At 37.2% G+C, this 22,180-nt stretch overlaps 1 protein-coding gene across 2 annotated transcripts in view; it reads right to left on the reverse strand.

Annotated features, from left to right (window-relative positions):
* Window positions 1-550: 550 nt before the first annotated feature.
* Window positions 551-22,180, reverse strand: part of LOC142140654 (uncharacterized) — a 74,528-nt gene continuing 52,898 nt past the window's right edge. For both annotated transcript variants that reach the window (XM_075198409.1, XM_075198399.1), the window contains 7 exons: window positions 21,694-21,733; window positions 20,707-20,758; window positions 16,321-16,432; window positions 14,897-14,980; window positions 12,978-13,101; window positions 12,451-12,541; window positions 551-3,180 (listed from right to left, as the gene is read on the reverse strand). In XM_075198409.1, coding sequence (XP_075054510.1) covers window positions 3,106-3,180; window positions 12,451-12,541; window positions 12,978-13,101; window positions 14,897-14,980; window positions 16,321-16,432; window positions 20,707-20,758; window positions 21,694-21,733 — 578 coding nt within the window. In that variant the 3' untranslated portion in view covers window positions 551-3,105. The remainder of the gene's footprint in view (window positions 3,181-12,450; window positions 12,542-12,977; window positions 13,102-14,896; window positions 14,981-16,320; window positions 16,433-20,706; window positions 20,759-21,693; window positions 21,734-22,180) is intronic.

Consider the following 22,180-nt stretch of genomic DNA (forward strand, 5'->3'; position numbering starts at 1 on the left):
GGGGAGGGGGGGGGGGGGGGAGTCCAAAATCTGAATCTTTTATGTGCTGAAGTATTGGAGATTATACTTAGATCTGTACAAGTGGAAATAATTACCGGCTGGCTATTCTGTTACCAACAGATAGGTCTGTGTAAATTTCCATTTGAAAGTTGCATTATTTGGCAGAGTTAGACACTGTTTTGTAGAATTCCTGATTTCTAGCTATTGAAATGTTAAATACTATGCCAAGTCAAATCTCCTATGGGCATCTGCAAAGCAATATATGTATATATTTTTATTTCTCACATTTCTATGTCGTTTCAGCGTCCGTGTGATATATTGGTATAAGACCAAGGTCATTTGACAGCCCAAAAATTCTTGTTTTGTTCATTTTTGAAGACAGAAATTTCCCTCTGAGAAAAAGATTACGCATAATGTGGGAACGCTGTACATTTTATCAGTGTATGTCCAGTACCTATATACAATGAAGCATGTTTACTTTACAACTAATCATATTGGTGTATTTAATAAAACAGATACTATAAAGTAGAGAGGATTCAGAAATTTATTTTGACTACAAAATAGTGATTCAAACTGTTAAACAAAATATAACAAATAGCATGCAAATTATTGTAAAAAAATATTTCAATGAAATTATAATGCTTATAAATTGATCATGCTACAATATAAACCGTAAGCTTGTGCAGCTAAATATTAGCATCAGTTACATATTTAATAGCTAAACTCTAGATTACCACATCATCTGAACCAAATACACAAAAAATAAAATGGTGAGAATGTAAAACACAGGACTGATACATATTGACATTTAGAGGGTACCTGCACTATGTAAGTGTGAATATTTAAAGTAGAAAGTAAAATTAGCTTTATAAGGTATATCATACGAGTGCTGTTCTGGTTCCTTTGTACAAACATTTTTTGTTGTTGGTAATTCCTGGACCTGTCACATACATTTATTTAAACAAACATTTACGAGAAAGTAGCCTATTCATACGCTAGAAACCCATAACTCATGCATATTAGTCAGGCCTGACAAGTACCAGTCAGGTAGCACCTCGGTAACTTCTCTTGTTCTTAGCATAACAATAGGCTGCATATTGGTTCAATCCACATAATGGGTGCATCCACTCTGTGTAAATGACTAAATCAACTTTAAGTGGTTATTTTTGTAATGACAGTGATCCTTGTAACTGACTTAATATACTTCTGTACATATTTGTGTGCCAAGCTGTTCAGCAGTTTCCATCTAATAAAAAATATCTTCTAAGTGGAAGAAGAGCTGCCTTAATTTCCATTATTATAATTGTGCAAACATTTCACTTTATCCAGCAGCCATTTAGAACTAGTCTATGGAAGCACCTAAGAGATCTGGGTGTTGCCATTTTAACATGGAATAATTAACATAGATGAGACAATCATCTTCAACATTAATTCCAAGATAATACCAGTACGTCACAAACCTTCACTAAAACTGGAAATAATGTTCATATGTGCACTACTCTAAACTGAGCCGCGCCTTTGTACCGCTTTTACTATTTTTGTTCACTTCTCCTAGTAGAATCCTTTACACTATAACCAAAAAACTATAAATCCTGATTTCTCTCAGCAGTAAATTTACAAATAGTTTCAAGAAAACTTTTTATGAGTATGTTTTTCCTATGAAGATGGTATTACAATAATATAATAAAGTGATATGTTTGTTTTGCAAGTATATACAATTGTAAAAACCACAGATTTAGTCAAAATGAAGGCATTTTCACAGAGAGTGATGTTGAATAAGGTGTCTTAGGTGTGGCCCAATTTAAGCTAAGCTTGTGATAGTAAAATGTTGTTATTCTCATGAAAACGTTTTCAATGTTTGTGAACATAATGGCATTCTATAGGAGCATATACTGAACACATCAGCGGTGGGCAACAGGCAGCCCGTGGGCCGCTAGTGGCCCACCAAACCTAACCTGCAACCCTAAAGCCGACTGCTTCTAATCTTATCAGACCGTGACAGACAACTTTCACGTCACATGACCTCTCTGCACAGTGCAGGGAGGTGACGTGCACAGTGCTCTCCCTCCTTCTTTTGTGTGGCCCCTTTGAATGCTGAAGGCCCTTCCGCTCCTTTCATGTTGCCTCTCACTGCTCTACATTATACTGTAGAGAAGTGCTAAACACTGTTAAAAGCCAGGACAAAGTACAAGGTCTTATCTCAGCTTTTAACATGCATTGTTTCTCAACACCAGGGTGTACAAGTTCCCCAAGGAATAATCTGTCAGGACTGTGGTTTCTTCCCATTGTGCAGAGGACATGTATCGAATAAAATGGTACTTCTGTAAAGGTAAATTATATAGAGCAGAACTGAAGACACTTCTGCTGCTACCAGTAGAGCACACTCACTAAATTTGCATATAGGTGCAAAATTATCAATAAACTATAGCAACTAAATAAATACTTCGTTTAATTGTCTAACTTGCATTAATCGGTAAAATCAAACTGCTGAATGGTTACTGTGTATTAGTGAACATATCGTATAACAATAAATTAGCCCTAGCCTCTTCTTAGCTCAGCTGGCTGGTCCCCTAACTACCCTTAGCGGGGCTCCCTGTGTTCTCATCTTCGTTTTCCCACTGCCAACCTAAGGAAACTTTATGTATTTGCAATAATGCAAATAAATAATGTGCCAGTACCATCTAGTAAAAATATTTCATGAGAACCTATGTTATTCTGCTTGTTTCCCTTGTAAATATTAACTGATTTGTCAACCCAAACAAACATTGCATATAGTTTCTGTATATTATACAAAGGCAGTTTTCTAGCAAGGAACAAGTCACAGAAAACATACAAAAAAAGTACACTTGTTTTATGCTGTGGTAGGAGCATATACTGGTATGTGGTTAGTAGAACTGGTGATTATCATTCTTAGTCTAATTGTACTCTCATATTGGTGCTGTTTCATCAATATCATATAAATTATAGCTGCATACACACTCTCTTTTCCTGGTAGTAAATGTAACCATGGTTATCTTTCTCTATAAATGCACTGTGGTAACACTGTTAGATGTATTAGACACTAGTAAACAATTTGGCACAAGCATAATTAATTGCTATCAATAATCAATCTATCAATGATTTTAAATCAGGGACATTTGTTATCTCGAGGTCAAGCAGCATTTGTCCAAACGCCTTTCCCTGGAAAAAAAAAAAGAAAAGAAATAGTGAAAATTAAATAACAAAAGGAGAACATTCATGATATAATACATTTAAAATGAAATGCCGCATCCAGATGCATTCATCTCAAGCTGCCACCACAATACAGGTATGGAATACTCTCGTCCGGAAACAAGAAAGGAATCCAGAACATTCCAAGAACCACAAAGAAGAAAAAGCTGCTGTTCAAATTGAAAGTCACATGCAGACAAGACCACCAAGTACTTTCTCTTATAGTCACTGTTAGGAGCACTGCTAAATATTTAAATAAGGGGAATACAAGCAGCAGCATGGCCCGGGGAAGACAGAGATATATATATATTATTTTTTTTTTTTAAAGAATGGTTTAAGTATTTTTCTCTAAATTCCAACAAAAATCTCATATCCAAAAACCCACATATCTGCACTTGTTTTATTCTCTGGTATGTGGTTAGTAGAACGTGGTGATTAACATTCTTAGTCTAATTGTACTCTCACATTGGTGGTGTTTCATGCTTCGGGCACCCATAACAAATTATAGCTGCTCTCGTCTAGTATATATCTTTATTACGTTTAAATGACAACAGGCTTATGTATGTGTTTCATACACTGATATATTATTGCGACACACCCTCTAGCTGCTGAGAGAAGTGCGCTGATGTAGAAGCTTCCAGCTGTGGCTATATCTCCAAGTACAGCTAGAACTCTTAAACAAAAAAAACAAATCAAATTGCGGACACGTACTTGCAGTTGCACAAGTACCTCCTATTTTTTGTGACAAATGTATGGTAAAATTTAATAATCAAAAACCATTACATAAAAACAATAATATAAAAAAAATAGTCCCCTATGTGAGGTGGATAATATGCAGTGTGTAGCCACAAAGTTACATTACAACATTAATGATTGTGCTTTACCTAAGAAATAACACAAACCTTACTTAGACAAATAATCAGGTTTTGATAAAAAAAAAAAAAAGGCAAAATATTTTATTCATTTATTTATTTCATGGTATTTGAGTGAAAAAATCCCCGATCCACCATTAGAGAAATATAAGAGGAATAAGTACGGGGAGCCTGGATTCTCCCTCTTACATGTTCTCACTTGCCATTACATTTCCCCGATGACTGGAGAACGCTGCAACTCTGACATGTAGAACAAACACTTTGTAACTTAAACGATACATTTAAGCTGCTTGGAAGCGCCTTTAGTTTCTGCTTTTGGCCACAAGCAAATCAATTAACTACTTTAAAACAGCTCAACTGTCAAGGATACTTTAAGACTATAATTAACCTGCTATTATCAGTATCAGTTGGTGTACAAGTGAATGCTTCTGTCAACACACCATTGTCCATTTTCCCAATAGAAAAGTGCTTTACCTTGGTGTTAGGTTTGTAATAAGGGTTTACATATTGTTTGGCACAACAGAGGGGAGTAGAAGAAATAATAGGATCACTGAGGAGAATGACAATAACAGGGACAGCTTCTGACAAATACATTCTTGAGTAAAGCATGGTAATTTCCTCACAAAAAGCCCAAACGCTCACTAATACATACTTCCCATCATGCCCCTGATCACCAGGTATTCAATGCACTATACCTATATTTTACCCCTTCGTTTCCTGATGCAGTGACTTGCTGTGAATTAATTTACTTGATAATTAACTTGTGAATTCAGTTTTACTTACTGTGATTGAAAAATAGTTTTGAAAGAAGGGGAACATATTCTCTATCAGGTAAAATGGACGGATGTGTTAAAAGTCTAACCTTTTTTACATTTATTAAAACTTTTTAAAGTAACGGTGATGTAGACCAACACAAAAAGACAAATGGCAATCACTAACCCAGCACATTCAAATATCTCCAACACAGGACCCAACATTGTGATTGCAGAGACTTAAAAGTCCAGTGCAAGGTGTGAAATCCATTTGTCTGGACCCCTATAGTAGAGGCACATGACTCATTAAATCTGTGAATCCTAAAGCAGGAGTGGGAGAATTTGACATCTCCTACAAATACAAATTATAACTTGTATTGCAAAGTACATTTTCTCAAAAAAGCAATACAGGATATGTGGGATAATATACCCCCTACTGTAAATTATAGGGGTATTAGAAGTCACTGATGATTTCTATAATCATATAAAAAGCACGAGGTTATAGGCTGAGTGCTTTTACATAGGACATGAAACCCTAAGGTGACTTCTAATCATCATCATCATCATCATTTATTTATATAGCGCCAACATATTCCGTAGCGCTTTACAATTGGGGACAAACATAATAAACTAATAAACAAACTGGGTAAAACAGACAAAGAGGTGAGACCAACGTACAATAGAGGTTACATTATAATACATTAGCTTACATTTTCTTTTTTAATGTTATTTAACACACAGATCTATACTGAAAGAGGCTCCTACCTAGGCCGATACACAGACACACAAGGAGTGAGACTAGCACCAGGACTAACCATCTTCCGAAGCATGCGGGGCAAATGGAATTTGTTTCTGAAAATACCTCCTGCTTCTGCATAAGCACATAAATACTGGCCAGATATATTTTTACACTGAAATTTAGAGTTGAACTAGGACCCGGTCCCTACGAATATCAGAATGTGGCAATTACGCAAATATTTGCAGAAATGTCAACGGACCATTGACATATATTAAAAAAAGGTTTCTTCTTTATATTTCCAATATGACAACTTATACTGTACAAGATTTCAGAATATGGGGAAGGAAGTTGGAGTTTGAGCTAGATTTGGGGTTAGGATTAGGGCTTGAATTAATATTAGGTCTGAGGAGAAACCATGAGTAGGTTCATGTGCAGGACTTGGCCAAATATTAAGGATTTATAAGGTTTATGATTAAGTCTATTAGGGTAAAGTTTAGCTTAGTATTCTTTTTACATTTTTGTTTTATTTGACCTGGGATCTCTTTGTCAAGCAACACAATCCTATAGGAGTCTTCCATTTAAAACCAAGGGTGTCTCTTGTCTTTTTGGCACACCAGGACATCAGATACTGGTAAGTGTAATGGTTTGCCCAAGTCATAATAGCCCCAATGCCATTATTAAAGCAGCCCTGCTCCTCTCAAGTCTCAGTTGTAGAACCACAGAATCTGATTTACACTTAGTGATTTTACTTGGGTGACAATGTGACCTCTGTACTGTGTTAAATAAATGTACAGTATTCTCTCAAATGTAAGTTTACAGTAGCCATAGAGCAAAACAAAAGCAATTGTTCCCAATACAAAATGAGTAACTGGGGCAGCACGGTGGCTAAGTGGTTAGCACTTCTGCTCACAGCGCTATAGTCATGAGTTCAATTCCCGATCATGGCCTTATCTGTGTGGAGTTTGTATGTTCTCCCTGTGTTTGCGTGGGTTTCCTCCAGGTGCTCCGGTTTCCTCCCACACTCCAAAAACATACTGGTAGGTTAATTGGCTGCCATCAAAATTGACCCTAGTCTCTCTCTGTCTGTGTGTGTGTGTGTTAGGGAATTTAGACTGTAAGCTCCAATGGGATGGGGGCAGGGACTGATGTGAGTGAGTTCTCTGTACAGCGCTGCAGAATCAGTGGCGCTATATAAATAAATGGTGATGATGATGATGATGGCTGATCTCAAAATGGGATCTTATTAATATTTATTCAATCTCCTCTCTGTGGGTCTAATGTAGAGTTGGACACAATTTACGCTTACAGTGTAATCGAAACGCTTTTTACATCCAACTCTGCATGACCCCCTGTATCTTTATGTATTTCTTATATTTATGTATTTTTATGTATTTTGGATTTGTAAACCTGTATATTTAATTTAATGTTTTTTACAAGTATATTTTCCTAAACTGGAATAAGTAAGTTTGCAATCTGTCAATTCAAATATTCCTTTCTTTCATTTCCAGGCTAATTTCAGTACAGAATGTACTGAAGTTACTTTCTTGCTTTAAGCTGTATTGATCTTGGCTTCTATATAACTACTATGGTAACTTACTTCACTGAACATATGTTCCTATTGCCATTAATACAGTAATTTTAACTCTTTCTGCTCGCTGCTCAGGGAGCCGCAAGCAAAAAGCTAGCATTGAAATTACCGTATTAACGGTAATTGGCCAATATCGGTAATAGTGCACAGTCCACGTAACTTTCGTCAGTAACGCGGCCAGTTGAATTCCCCCCTAAATATATCTTAAAAGTTCAAATCTACTGAGAACATTTACAGAATCAGGACTAAAAACATCAAGAAAGATCAAGTCACATGGGTAATTCCACTACTAGACATCTGCAAATTTAATGACACTGCAACAGTAACAAGAAATAATTGTCATTAACACCCTGCCCAGCCTCCTGTAACCCATGTAAGGTAATTCTGTACACAACTGGTCCTATTGCCTGTATTCAACAGGTGGTGGCGAACCTGAAGTGTGTGGGGGTGTGAGAACGTTGTTGTGGGGCGATTCAGCAAGTCTATAACCTGTAGGATAGGTAGAGAGAGAATTTAGTGCTGGAATCGCGTGTAACCTCATACAGTAAACACCCAAAGTCACGGAAGCTGGGAGCGTGTTCGTGGCAGGTGCTAATACTTCAATGTGGGGTTGAGTTTGGGGAGAAGAAGAGCTTTTTTTTGAAAATGATTTAACATCCGGGGTATTTAGGGATAGGCATAGGTTTATTTAATAAATGTAAATGCTATTAACTAAATGCTTGGGCAAGTTGAGGGGAAATATATGTATTCAATATATGTAATACAATAATTTAATGTCTAGGCTGATTGGGGGGAATTAGATATATTTATTAAATGTAAATGCTATACATTTTTATGTCAGGCCAAATTGTGGTACATGGGTTTATTTACCAAATGTTAAAGCTATTAATTTAATGTCAGGGCATGTTGAAAGGAGCTAGATTTATTTATAAAATGTGAATACTAAGTATTTAATGTCTGGGCTAGTTGGGGGGAAATAGGTTTACTTATTACTGTGAATACAATCAATTTAAATGTTGATGATAATGATTTAACGTTGGAGCTGGCTGAAGGGGGGATGGTAGTGTTCAACATTGCAAGGGTTTCCATATTTCTTGTAACTATTTTTTATTCAAACAGGGCCCCAATATTCCAGGATCCAGACAAACAGCTACTGAGCTTTGTGGGCTGACCATGCCCCCTCTAGAGGCTGGTCATGCTTCTCTGGTTCCTGCTCACACCCCCTCTGGTCCTGGCCATGCCCCCTCAGCAATGTGTCGGCGCACTATTTCATGGTCCCTACCATTGCATTTCCCCAGTGCGCCCTGCATACCCGAGTTCAACAATGGTGCATTATGTGTTGGTGATATATAAATAAAGGTTAATAATTACGTAATAACAGATCAGACACTCAAATATTTGATGAAAAAGACAATAAACTTTGTTTATTTAAGCCCCTTACCAGCACTTTCTCACAAATATTAAATTCTACAAATCCCCAAATAAATTTACTGAGCTGTGGCATTATTCTAAACTACTGTATCAGATGCAAGAGTGAAGTAAAACATAGCAACCAATGAGGTATATGTATCTATTATTCAAATCTGCACTACAGTGAGCAAAGCTAATCATAGACTACTTGCTATTGGCACTTGCATAAGTTAACACCAATGTTAGTGAATACCTCAATCGTTTCCTAAAAAGCTGGGTTGAAGGCTGTCAGTTACAAATTATTAGTTAAATTGTTGTAATATGGCTGTAAATTCACTTTACAACAAATAACAATAATGTTATTTTTGAAGATTAATTTATCCCTACATGTTTTATTGAGAATTTATAGACAAACAAACATACACCACTTGTAAGTAGGATATTTAGGATGTAAGACAAGACATTTCACTGATGTATCTATGGCTGAATAGAAAGTATGCTTTTGGTATAAAGCTGTTTATATGCTGCTTCCACCACAGCTCAAGATAAGGGATTATAATTCCGCCTTACAAGAAATGAATAAAATGTCCTAGAGCACTCGGGCAACAAAACACGCCAGCATCAATGATTCTGTAACATTACTTAGCAAGGTGTGAAGGTCTGGCAGCAGAACCACGTGGAGATAAAGCTACATTAATGCGCCTTTCAAATGCATAATGACTAATATGAAGAAAGAAAAGGGTGTTGTAAGCACAGAGGTCATAACAGCTGGAAACAGAGGTAAACACCCACATCTACAGTAAATATAATAACCTGGAAGCCAATGTTAAGGGGTAATCTAAATGATTCAGGCTTATAAACATATTGAAGACCACTGCCATTGTGGTCGAAAATCTAACACTAGAGCTAAGGGAGTGCCTGAATCTATTGAAAAAAAGAGATCAAATTAACTCTAACAAAATGTGTTAAAGCTATACTAAACAGACCTTAAAACACAGACACTTAATTGGACAAAGCACCTAGCGCCTTGAAGAACTGAGTTTCACTGGGGACGCTCTTTGCGGCTTGATCTGTTCATGAGCAATCACAAAATCTATTTATATTCAATGCACAGAGGTGTAACTACATCAGGACTTGAGCCCCTTACAAAAACTCTCTGAACCAATAACACCACATATTAATCGGGGTTCTCAGTTTCTATCACTGCCTTTTGAGATGGGACACCTGTGACACTTAGAAGCTCCAAAGATGTTGAAACCAAAGATGAAACTGCTCTTAGAATACAGTTTCTTATGCATTTATCAGTCCATCTTCAAGATCATGTCATCTTTCCATGGTGCAGTACTTCGGGACTAGAAGTTTAGGATAATCCATCTCTGTTTTTGTCCCAGCAGTTTGGTTAACATGTTAATTCCCCTTATACCCTAGACAAATATTTTGTTAACCAACAGGTTCTATACCAGGTTTGGTGAATAGTCGACAGTGATGATGTCTACACTAAACTAATTTCAACACAGTTTTAAGGTCGACAGTCATAAAGTCTACATGTTCAGAAGGTCCACACAGTTAAAAGTGTTGACATGTAAAATATGTACAGTGCTGTAGAGTCGGCAGTCAAATGTAAACATAAATCACTAGATTTAAATGTCAATACATAAAACAAAAAAAACATGGAAAAACATGTAAAAAAAAATACAAACAGCTTAACCCACCCTAATGATGCCAGCCTAGGCTGATACTAGATAAAACGGGGGAACAAACAAAAAAAAAAAACATGGGGTTCCCCCGATTTTATATTTTACCAGCCTGGGCTGGTGGCACTGTAGCAGGGAAACCCGCTGAGTGGAGTCCCCCTGCAATAATATCAAATCAGACCCAGACTGGTCAGGACAGGGCTAGATTCCCTAGGGAGATTGGGTATGCAAAAGAACAATAACCCCCTCCCCAAGGTTTACCCAGCCACGTGCTGACAGCAACAGCCCTGGGCGGTGGGTGTGAGGTAATCATCATTTTTAGATAGTACTTGATGTAGGGCCTGATTCATTAAGGATCTTAACTTGAAAAACTTCTTATTTCAGTCTCCTGGACAAAACCATGTTACAATGCAAGGGGTGCAAATTAGTATTTTGTTTTGCACATAACTTAAATACTGACTATTTTTTCATGTAGCACACAAATACTTGATAGCTTATTTGTACACTAAAATTTAAAGTTGATATTTCTGTGCTACATGAAAAAACAGTCAGTATTTAACTTATGTGCAAAACAGAAAACTAATTTGCACCCCTTGCATTGTAACATGGTTTTGTCCAGGAGACTGAAATAAGAAGTTTCTCAAGTTAAGATCCTTAATGAATCAGGCCCGTAGTTCTTAAGTTGATTGATGCAGTAGGTATATTTGTGGTATCACTAATCTCTTGAAGGTATTTGCCAGTGTAGATTAGTATTTTATGGAGCATCCTTTGCACAGTATAGGACTGAGAGAGCTTATTATATCCTATGTAATGACATTTTACCAATTTCCATGAGACAAAATAAAAGAAAATGGCACGCAAATAGTTAATTTTATTAAAGAATTAATCAAGAACCTGGACAGAACCAGGAAACTGACCCAAGCCTGGTAATCCCAGTCAAGCACAGTGTGCAATATATATTTATTGCTGGGTCTACTTGTGAGCAGTCACGTGTATATCACATATGAAATTGCTAAATGTCTTGTGGGTATTCCCCAAAATCCCTAATTTTCCTTGTGCATATTTATTTTATTTGTATCTTATTATTTTTGTCTCATTGAACCCCACCCTCACTTAATTTCTGTACACCTATAGAAACTTATTTTTATTTATAAAGCACCTACATATTATGTAGCACTTTAAAGAGAGAATATTTAATCATTCACATCAGTCCATGTCCCAGTTCAGTATCAAATAGCATGGACCATCATCTACAATCCTTGCACTGATAGATATGAGAACACTACACCATTTTCACCCAATAAAATATATGGTGTAGTGGTGTATTATTTTATTAATATTGTATAGATAATTCTATTAATATTTTAAAGCACTCTCAAAAATGCCTCTTCACAGGTGTCGACAGAAGATAAATTGTTCCACATGCACAGTGCACTTCAAAACCAATAGGTCAAGAACCCCTAAGTTTATACAGTATGCTGTCTCATTCCAGCATTGCATTCTTACATTTTTAAACAGCTAAACAACAATTAAAAAGTTATTGGAGAGGGTGGTGCTTCTCTACCTTGCATCACTAAGAAGAATGCTCTGTACAAATTGAAAATTAGTGGATGGCATGGCCACTGATATCACAGAATATCATGGACACAGGGCATGGCCACTGATATCACAGAAGGCAGGACTCACATGCCGTTGTAGTTTGAGCTTTTTTGTTCTATACCCACACCAATGATAAATTACACTTTACCTTTTAGCAGAGGTGAAATCGAAAAATCATGGAAAGAAAAATACATTGATTCTATTTTCAAATGGAGCTCTATATTTATATATATAAAATGTTGGTTTTAGTTAAGTCAGTATATATTTGCCAATTAGTCTTTCTGATTTCTGAACACATTGCACTTATTCATTTTATTGTTACTGATATTATTATGTTAATTTTAACATGCTGAAATACTTCTTAAATCTGGGATACACTAGAGGAGTTTGAATATTTGTAAATTTGGTCATGTATAACATTTTTAAAGTATCTTTTAAAAATGTTATTATAACACCGTGTATCTATAACCTAATAAATAGACTCTACTTTTGATGGCAAAGCAGCAGTCACTGCTGTACTAAAATCTTTACATCACTGCCAAAATACACTTGTATACTGGAAGGAAACTATCTTATAAGTACATACCTGTGGGTCACTCCTCAATGATGCAATGCCTCCACCCCCAAGGGAATTCTTCAGAAAAAAGTTTAATGCATGTATTCCAGGTAGCTCATATCTGCAGACAACAAGTTCCCCATATTTACCTACAGAATTTATTTTAACACATTTGATATACGTTTTAAATGCAATTATTATTTAACTTAAACCAGGGGTGGAAAATAATCATTTTCATTCCATGATGTAAGAAATAACATGTGGAAAATGCAAAATGCATGAATACTTTATATATTCCCTGTAACTAGAATATGATAATAGGAAATAGGATTCTAGACATGTGTGGGCATTTACAAAGTAAGTAAACAGTGTGGCACATTACATTTATTTCCTGCTCCTATTTTTACACCCTATATACAAATGCAGCGATAATATGTTCTACAATCACATTTGGATCACACATCTCATGGTTTCCTGTTTTTGCCCCAATGCAATGTTTTTCTAACTCTCATTTGGCTGTTCTGTAAATCATGGAGACCACACAATACAATACATACCTCGTCACTAGCTGCTCATCTTCCTGATCTCTCTGCAGTAAATGCTGGAAATATTCTTCTACAACTTGGGATGTAAGAGCTCGTTTAAGATACGGGTAGTACAAAGGGTGACGAGCTACAACACCTAAAACACAAAATGCATTCACTGTATAAAACAAATACAAACAAACAAGAGTATAGAAACACATTATATATTTAACCTAAAAAGTGGGGTTCTGATCCTCTTTCATTTTATGCCCATCAGCTTCTCTCTTATCGACTGTCCCCAACATTATCCCCATAATCTCTACCTCTATAATATTATATCTTCCCTCTCTGCTCAGAATTAATAAATAGTGACTATTTACTGATGCTATATAACAAACGTTCATTTTAAAGGCTTGATCTTAGAAATTACCGTAGTACATACCTCCCAACATGTCCGTCCCTGACAGCTAAACAGCGGGCGAGACAGAGCCCTAAATTCTCTAAAGTTGGGAGTTATGTTGAAGTAGGTTCACAGCAAATCTCACTAATCCCTATGGCAGCACCTTTTATGCACAACTGAACACACTAAAACAATGTAACGCAAGTTTAATTGGGGGGGAGCAGTTGTGCTAACAATATTGCACTTCCCCCACATGCTACTAAAAGCACAGAAATACGAGCCACTTACAGGAACCACATGTGGACATAATATTTATTCTACAAAATGAAAAAAAAGAAAAAAATCATACTTGGCTTTTAACTATTTCATTGTTGAAGAGGCATTCAGAAGTTCAGCCTATATTCTAAAATATAGGTCTTCAGGGGCGCAAGGAGGATTTTTTAGGGGGATTTCCTCCAACCCCGGAAAAAAAAAATCCTAGAGACCTGCCGCGCATGCTCCGTTTCGGCTGCACTGTAGTATACAGCAGCCGCGGGGCTGTCAAAGAAGCGTCCGCGGCGGTGCTGTATACAATACAGCACCGCCGCGGACGCTTCTTAGACAGCGCCGCGGCTGCTGTATACTACAGTGCCGATATGTAGGGCACTTTTTAGTAGAGGGGGGGATTTCTGGAGACCCAGAAACCCCCCTTGCGTGCGCCACTGGTCTTGTAATAAATATCACTAACAGCATATTTGCCAACTCTCCCAGAATGTCCAGTAGAATTCCGAATTCCCGGTAGGTCATCCGGGAGAGTAGGGAATCATCCCGCATTTGCCCACTTCCTAGTGAAGTGGGCAGCATTAGAGCTGCAATGACGTGATTCTTGAGTAATCGCTTAATTTTGCCCCCCTCGCTTTAAAATGACATGTACGCGTCTTTATGTCACGGTTGACATTTGACAAGCCCCACCCCTTCCGCCCATCTTCTCCCTAGGAACTCCTGGAGGAGCATCTCAAACTGTTGGCAAGTATGACTAATAGTGTACATGTGCCCTAATTCCCAAGGACAGCCCAATGTTTTAAAGATTTCCCTTTTTAAAGTACATGTTGTTTAATACTGATCAATTGGCCAATACAACTTCTGTTTTGTTTCTGTACATTTGCAATCCTACCTACATATAGTTATTTGCTAGACTTTTTAAATGAATATTTATTGAAAACAAATATTTAAAAATGCTCAATATACAGTATAACCAGATTCACTAACATATCACTATGGGTATTGTAGTGTATAGAAGTTCATCTGGACATACAGGATATGATGTGCTCGATGCAAGAGCTGCAATGTGTACAATACTGCTGTGTTATACTCATACATGTCTGGTGAAGAGGATGCAATTCCTATTGGAACAGACATTCATAAAGAAACAGATATTCACCTGTCCTACCCACCAAAATGGATAAGTAAAATACACAATATTTTCTTTTCAAATCATGTGAAACAAAATTGTATTGATCCACATGCAGAAACTATAAATGTGAATGCAAATCCAATTAGAAAGTATACAAACCTATGTTTGCATTATTTCCTTTGTCTCCACTTCTTGTATAGGCCAGTTCCCCAAGGCGGTAGGCATAAGGACCAGTTGGTAGATCTGCAAATATAGGAGACAATAACCCTCTGAAAACAACACATGGTTTAGGGAAAGTTGACAAAAGGTTTGATGACACACAAAACTATAGTTGTCCTAAATTCCTAATAATGTGCCAGCCCCCAACTTTTGCTCAGTGTGTGGACTTGTAAAATGGAGTTTTGGGTAGAGTGAAATGAGTTGAAAAAAACCTCCCAAAATGATACTAGCCTTGTATGCACAGAGCCACTCTGGTCTGCCAAGCCTCTCATGGCCCCATGTCACTCTGTTCTCCACTCTTAGCAATATGCCTGAAGGAAACGGGGCAGAGTGGTGTATATGCTCCTCCCCCCAGACTTACCATTTACATAATATCATTTACATAATTTGCATGGTTTAGAATGGGAAGTGCACAACGGGACGGCACTGACACCTGCTGAGCCTGCTTTAAACATTGTGAGTGGTAGTAGTAGAGAGCTAAGCAGTGTGGACCACTACAGACACTGGGGCACAGGCAGATCCAGCTAAGGGTGCATAAAATCTTTTAATTAATGTGTTTTATTGTATTGTATTGTTTTGTTAAGCTGTAATAAAAAATATATATAGAAGCCAAGAAACTAGAAACTGATAGTTTGTGAGATGGGTGTTGCTATAGTAAAAAAAAACAGCTAGTAAGATTTGTTCTGCAATAGAAAATATCTTTTTTAACTTCAACATGCCTGGACAAGGTCCTGAATTATCTGCTGCTAACAAATTTATAAACTATTTTAAGGTTTGAACTCCACTTGAAAACATTTTTTTTTAGTTCTTTGAGACCTACCTGTAGCTAAGAGTAGAAAACCTTCTCTATTTTAAGTATTTGTTTAGATAACATAAATAAATAAAACAGCTCAACTTACAACAATGTGTACCATATATTACAGGTTGTAGATTATTTAGTCCCCTTTCCACACCATTACCAGTATATTTTCTACACATACAAGTTTAGTCAGTACCATATTTCAATAAAATTATTATAACTCACTATAAATTCAAATGCTTTTGTGTTGTTTTTTTTTGTTTTAGCAGTTTCAGTCTATAAAATGCACATGAATAGTGCATCTTTCCGATTAAAATGGAGTAAAGGATAATACAAAGACAAATAACTGAAAATGTTGTCTAACAATGTTTTAGGGACAATTGTTTTTAGAAGTTCAATTACGCCATTTTATTATTCTAAAGGCTTTTAATCCTTCTATAGATTGCATGGCAAAACTAGTACTACTCTTTATATAAAAATGTGGGTAATCATTATACTATTTATTTAGCAGTACTATTAAAATCTAAAAACTAAGAAACAAATTAGTTCAATTACATGCACATACCTTTGGGCACTTCTGGTGTTGGAGGTTGTACAAAGGAAATATATTCATCCACAGTGAAAGAGTGATCATCCACAAAATTTTCTATGTGTTTTCCATTCATGTAAATGTCAATCTGAGAGGGAAAACAAACAAACAGCATTTTCAATATGATTCTGTCAATATACATGGAGTGGACAAAAAAAGTAATTTAATAGGGCACTGGGCCACTGGGTATGCTGTCCTATATGCGCCGTGGCATTTATCCATCCAATGTCTGGAACTGTGCAGGAGAGATGCAGCTGCATTTTTCCCACAAGAAAATCACTCAACTGGCAATTTGCTGATGGTGGGGGAAAAAGCAGCTCCAGCATCATTCAAGGGCAGAAAAAAAATGCTGCAACATATTGCAAGAATCAACACAAAGCACCAATAAGAAGCAATTAGCTTTGAATGTGCCTCCTAAGGGAATGACTAAGTAATGGCATAAAACCTCACAGCACACCACCACACTGGGAAACGGGGGATGAAACGACTATATGACAGGAGTCGACTATAAAAAGGCATCTGGAGGTAAGGGACTGCCCGCTACCCAGAAACTTGGGTAAAAGTGTGAGCAGACGACCAGGTAGCCGCCAGACACAGCTGCTCAGTGAATCCAAAGATACTCAGGAACAGGCTGCTCTGCTCCACCATAAGTCTGACGGATTAGTGGCGCTATATAAATAAATGGTGATGATGATCACTGAAATCCATTTAGCAATTGTAACTTAAGAGACTGGTCAGACCTTCGCGCATCATAGAAAACCAAAAGATCCTCAGTCTTGAGTCCTGCACACATAAGTTCTCAAATCTCTGACCATATCTAGTGAAAAAAAGAGCTTCGCTGTCTAAATACCTACTCTTGGATAGAGCTGGAATGACATTGTCCTGATTAATATGAAATCTGGACACCAATTTAGGTTGGATTGAAGGTTTGGTTATATCCTCATGAAAATTAGTATAGGGGACTTGCAGGATAAGGCTGCTATCTCCGAAAGTCTCCTAGCTGTAGAAATGGCAAAAATGAAAACAGTCTTTCATGAGAGGAATTTCAAATCAACAGAAGGGTTCAAAAGAAATATGCTGCAAAGTATTCAACACCAAGTTTAAATCCCAAGGAGCCACTTGTGGAACATAGGGAGGTTGTACATTAAGTACACCCTGCAAGAACGTCTGAACATCAGTCTAAAGCTAGTCTTCTTTGAAAGAGCGGACATCTGAACATTAATAGAGCTAAGGCACAAGCCAGCATTCAGTCCATTCTGTAAGATCATAGCTAAAATGGACAACAAAAAATAATAGGTAGGGAACCCCTTTGTTTCACACCAGGCAATATACGTCCTCCAAACTCAATGTTAATTTTTGGCCAAAACTTGCTTCCAAGCCTGAAGCACGGTTTGCACCACACAGAACTATCTGACACTGGGCAGTATTTTTCACTCCAGAATGCCTTAAAAGTTGTGAGATTTCATTGTGTGCTGCACAGATTCAAGCACCTAGTGCCAGGCGCAGCGAAGGAGCTCCAAAATATAACAGAGCCCCCTCCATGTTTCACAGTAGGTATGGTGTTCTCTCTTTCACAGCTTTCATTTTTTCATCTGTGGACATATAGCTGATGTGACTTACCAAAAGGCTCCAGTTTTGACTCATCTGTCCAAATGACTGATGAAACACCTCACTGGAAAGATTCAGGTGTGATCTGTACCATTTGGAGAGGCGTTCCAACTGAAACTTCCTCACGTTTAAATGGAGCAAACTCGACCACCTCTAAGGTAGATAACCGAAGTCTGTGACAGCCAACAGAGACTCTACCATCTTTTGGAAGGTCTGAATCTTGTCTGGTGGTAAGAACGCAGTCTGTTCGAGGGTATTAAAGAAGATACCCAAAATGATCATCCACTGAGAAAGGAATCAATTTGGAATTCTTGAAGTTCAGAACCCAACTGTGGCATTCCTGGGTCTGTGCCATCACTTGAACACGGGACAGAAGCACCGCTGCTGAGTCAGCGTCCTGATAGGGATTGATTGTCACTCCACTGAACCTCAACAGAGCCGCCATTATCTTGGTGAAGACCTATGGAGTTGTAGTAAGACTAAAATGAAGAGTCCTGAACTGGTAATGTCCTGACTGAACAGCAAACCTGAGAAGGAACTGATGACCCTCCCAGATGGCAACATGTAAATACATGTCCTTGATGTCCAAAGCCACCAAGTAGTAGTTCCGTTCCATGCTGTGAGTAACTTACTTCAAGGATTATATCTTGAATTTTGACAACAGCGTAGCAGGTGTTTCCACCTTAGGAGGCATTTCACATTTACTAACATCCACAGAGAGAAGATTATAACAGGACTGCAGACAACAGACTACTGGTCTGGCGAGGGCCAAGCCTCACACAATAAATAATCCAGCTGGGAAGATGAGGGAACATAAAGTCTCAGGGACTGCCATCTCTGGGATGTCTAAGACCTGGCGCACAGACCGTATTAGCTCCTCCAGTGCCTAACTGTCGAAGGAGGAGTTCTGTTCATCCGACTCAACAAGCACTTCGACCTACTCCTAAGAAAAGCAGTCAGAATATGACTAATTTCCAGGTTGGGGCGCCATTACAGTCCTGCGATTAAGTGAGGAAGATGGCGTCATGGATTCCAACATCCTCTCTAAATAGGAGGAAACTGGAAACTGACCCTGTACTGAAGTATGACCTAAGTGGGTTCCTCTGAGACCAACAGCATGGGACTTGCAGGACCACTGAGCACTGCCAATTTGGCTGCGGAGCATAGATATAAATGTAATAAAAAGAAAATAAAGTAAAAAAATAAAACCCAGTCAAAAAAATCAGAATCTGTCTCACTGGGGCACTAAATTAAACTGAGGACTTTACATCAAAGGGGTGAAGAGCTAGTGCCGCCCCACTGTTCTCTACATTATACCCTAATGCTTCAAATGCCCTCCAATGGATGCCTGAGAAATAGAACAAATCAAAATTCTAATTACTTCAGCATCACAGAATATACTGGGATTATCCCCATTTGTGTCAATCACAGTCAGTGTTAATTATGTGCCTATTTCAGCTGGTTTATTGATTATGAAAACATTAACACATTTTTATGCCGTTCACATAAAAGATAACAATTCACTTTTGAATCAAGCATAATATTAACGTCATCACATCTCATTTATGCTATATAAATATCCCAAACACTGCTCTACTCACTGAGCTTCCTACAATTCACTTAGGTGCACTAGGGATTATTTTTGTAGTTTCCCCACATACTTGTCAGTTTAATTAATTTGACCATATCACCTTCCTCCACGGCTCAGTAGAAAACTGCCTATGCTTCTTGCACACATTCACGTGTGATGAATGGTTTATGCAATGCAACCCAACTAGGATATCCTGCTCTGCCGAGTTCTTTTCAGACCATTTTGATGAAACCAGCCGCTCCCACCAAAAGGTGAAATTTGCTGTCAATTGATCCACAGATGCTTGCTTGTTTTACATTGCACTTTAAGTAAATGCTATCATGATAGAATATCATGATCCTGGGGTATTTTCACCCATTGTTTACTGATGATGTGTTTGCTTCAGAGTTCAATGCTTACATCACCTTATAGACTTGTGAAACATTAGAAAGTGGGGCTCTTTTGGTTACTGAAGTTCTAGCCAAACGAGCTCCAACAATCACCTTCCTTTTGCAGCCACGTTAGCCATAATTACAGACAACCAGGGCAATCCAGCATATTAATACATGACTCTAGACCAGTGTTGGTTAACCTGTGACACTCCAGATCTTGTGAACCTACAAGTCCCAGCATGCTTTGCCAATATATAGCAGCTTATTGCTGGAAGGGTATGATGGGACTTGTAGTGTCACAACACCTGGAATGTCACAGGTTAGCCAACACTGCTCTAGAACAAACTGGTAAGATATATATGCATGAGCCTCACCTGTGTTGAAGCCATTTCTTTCAATATGATTGGTGTACCTCCTTTACTGACACTTTTTGACCACTACCTGTGTAATATAATAATAAACCCTATTATCATAATGAAATAAATAGGGCAGCACAATGACATAGTTGTTAGCATTGCTGCCTCACAGCACTAAAGTCATGTGTTAGATGCTGACCATGGTACTATCTGTGTGGAGTTTGTATGTTCTCTCCATGTTTGTATGGGTTTTCTCCAACAATCTAAAAACATATTGATAAGTTTAATTAGTATTGATGTGATGACCTCAGAACACATTGATAATATACAATGACATCAGAGCACACAGTTTATAGAATTATTTACTGGGGCTTACACATATATCACTTTGTATTACTGTTTATAGTAAACAGTGCACTTGTAATAAACAGCTCACCGTGACATTTTTCCTGGGGTACAGGAAGAAAAATGGTTTCAGGACTGGAGATCTATGGGGACATAGAAATAGTAACAATTTTAGTTCAACTCCTGACATTGTACCAGTCAAATTTTAAATATGTAATTTTTTTCTAAACAAAGAGAAATTATTTAAAAAGGTATACTGAAGCTATATTAACCCCACACCTTTAATGACCCTCGCTCCATAATTCTCATTTATTTTTTTATTTACACTACTCATTACACATCCAGCACTACATTATCTGAATGGTAATCAGCTGATCAAACTGTGGGCAAATACTATACCCTGCTAACCGCTCAGCTCCCAGCATTCATAGCAATGAATGTGTCATGTGTTTAGACCTACGTTTTATGCCTCTCATACAGTGTAAAGTGTTGTTTTTGAAATCTAGCACTATAAAAAAAACACAAAACACTACAGTGTATAAGAGAGGGAGGAGAGCTGCATGGAAATACAGGTTTACAGACCTGCCAAATCAATTAGAATGCAGGCAGGGAGCAGGGAGATTTGTGCAATTAGTGTTTGTACAAAACTTGATCAATTGCCTGAGTAAGTGTAGGGATTTTTCTGTGTGTGTCACAATACGGTTATACATTTACTGGAGAACGCCTTAACAAAAAAAACAAGAAAAAAGATTGAAAATGTAAAAATAATAATTGGTTCTCATGTTTTGTTTTTTAAAGTATCTCCATATATTATGTTACAAAAATGTATTTTTAGCAAAAAATAATATGGCTAATTAGTTAAATCCATTTATTAAGTGGTTAAGATAATAGGCTGAGCGTTGATGCCTTATATACAAATAACGTTCTCTGATCACATCAAAAATTATGAGATAATATAAATTTATTATAACCCACATTTCAACTGTAAATTTCATAACAAGCAAAATCGCAAAACAACTACTAGATGTGGTCCCTAATCTAACATGCAAATACAAAAAACATTGGAATAAACACTTACACTCGGGGGCGCCCGCCAACAATTGCAGTAAGACCTGGAGCTAAGAAAATAAAAAACAAGCAAAAAAACAAAAATAATGTTAAGAACAATTTCATAGAAAACGTATTACATACTGTTAGGAATCATTTAAGGATAAAAGGGAGCATTACTTGTTTTATGTTGCATAGTTTACTGTCTAAAATTGTTAATTTAAATTTTGATATATAATCTTTGAACACTCAATGTAAATAGTTCCTAAGTACCAAGACAAGAAAAGGCTATATATATATTTAATTGTTGCAGGATAATCAATACTAGTATTAATAAAAAAAGATAGATGGGTGATTTAACTATGTAGATACAAAATGGGACAATGAAAAGGAAGATGATATTTATCCTTTTTCAAAAGACAATCACCCTTTGAAAGTGGTAAAAGAACAAAACATCGCTGAACACCTTTAGTAACATCAGAAGGTATACGCAACAAATCAAACCATAGATGTGCATA

Source organism: Mixophyes fleayi, chromosome 1, assembly GCF_038048845.1.
Source record: "Mixophyes fleayi isolate aMixFle1 chromosome 1, aMixFle1.hap1, whole genome shotgun sequence".
In the NCBI taxonomy this organism is placed as follows: Eukaryota; Metazoa; Chordata; class Amphibia; order Anura; family Limnodynastidae; genus Mixophyes; species Mixophyes fleayi.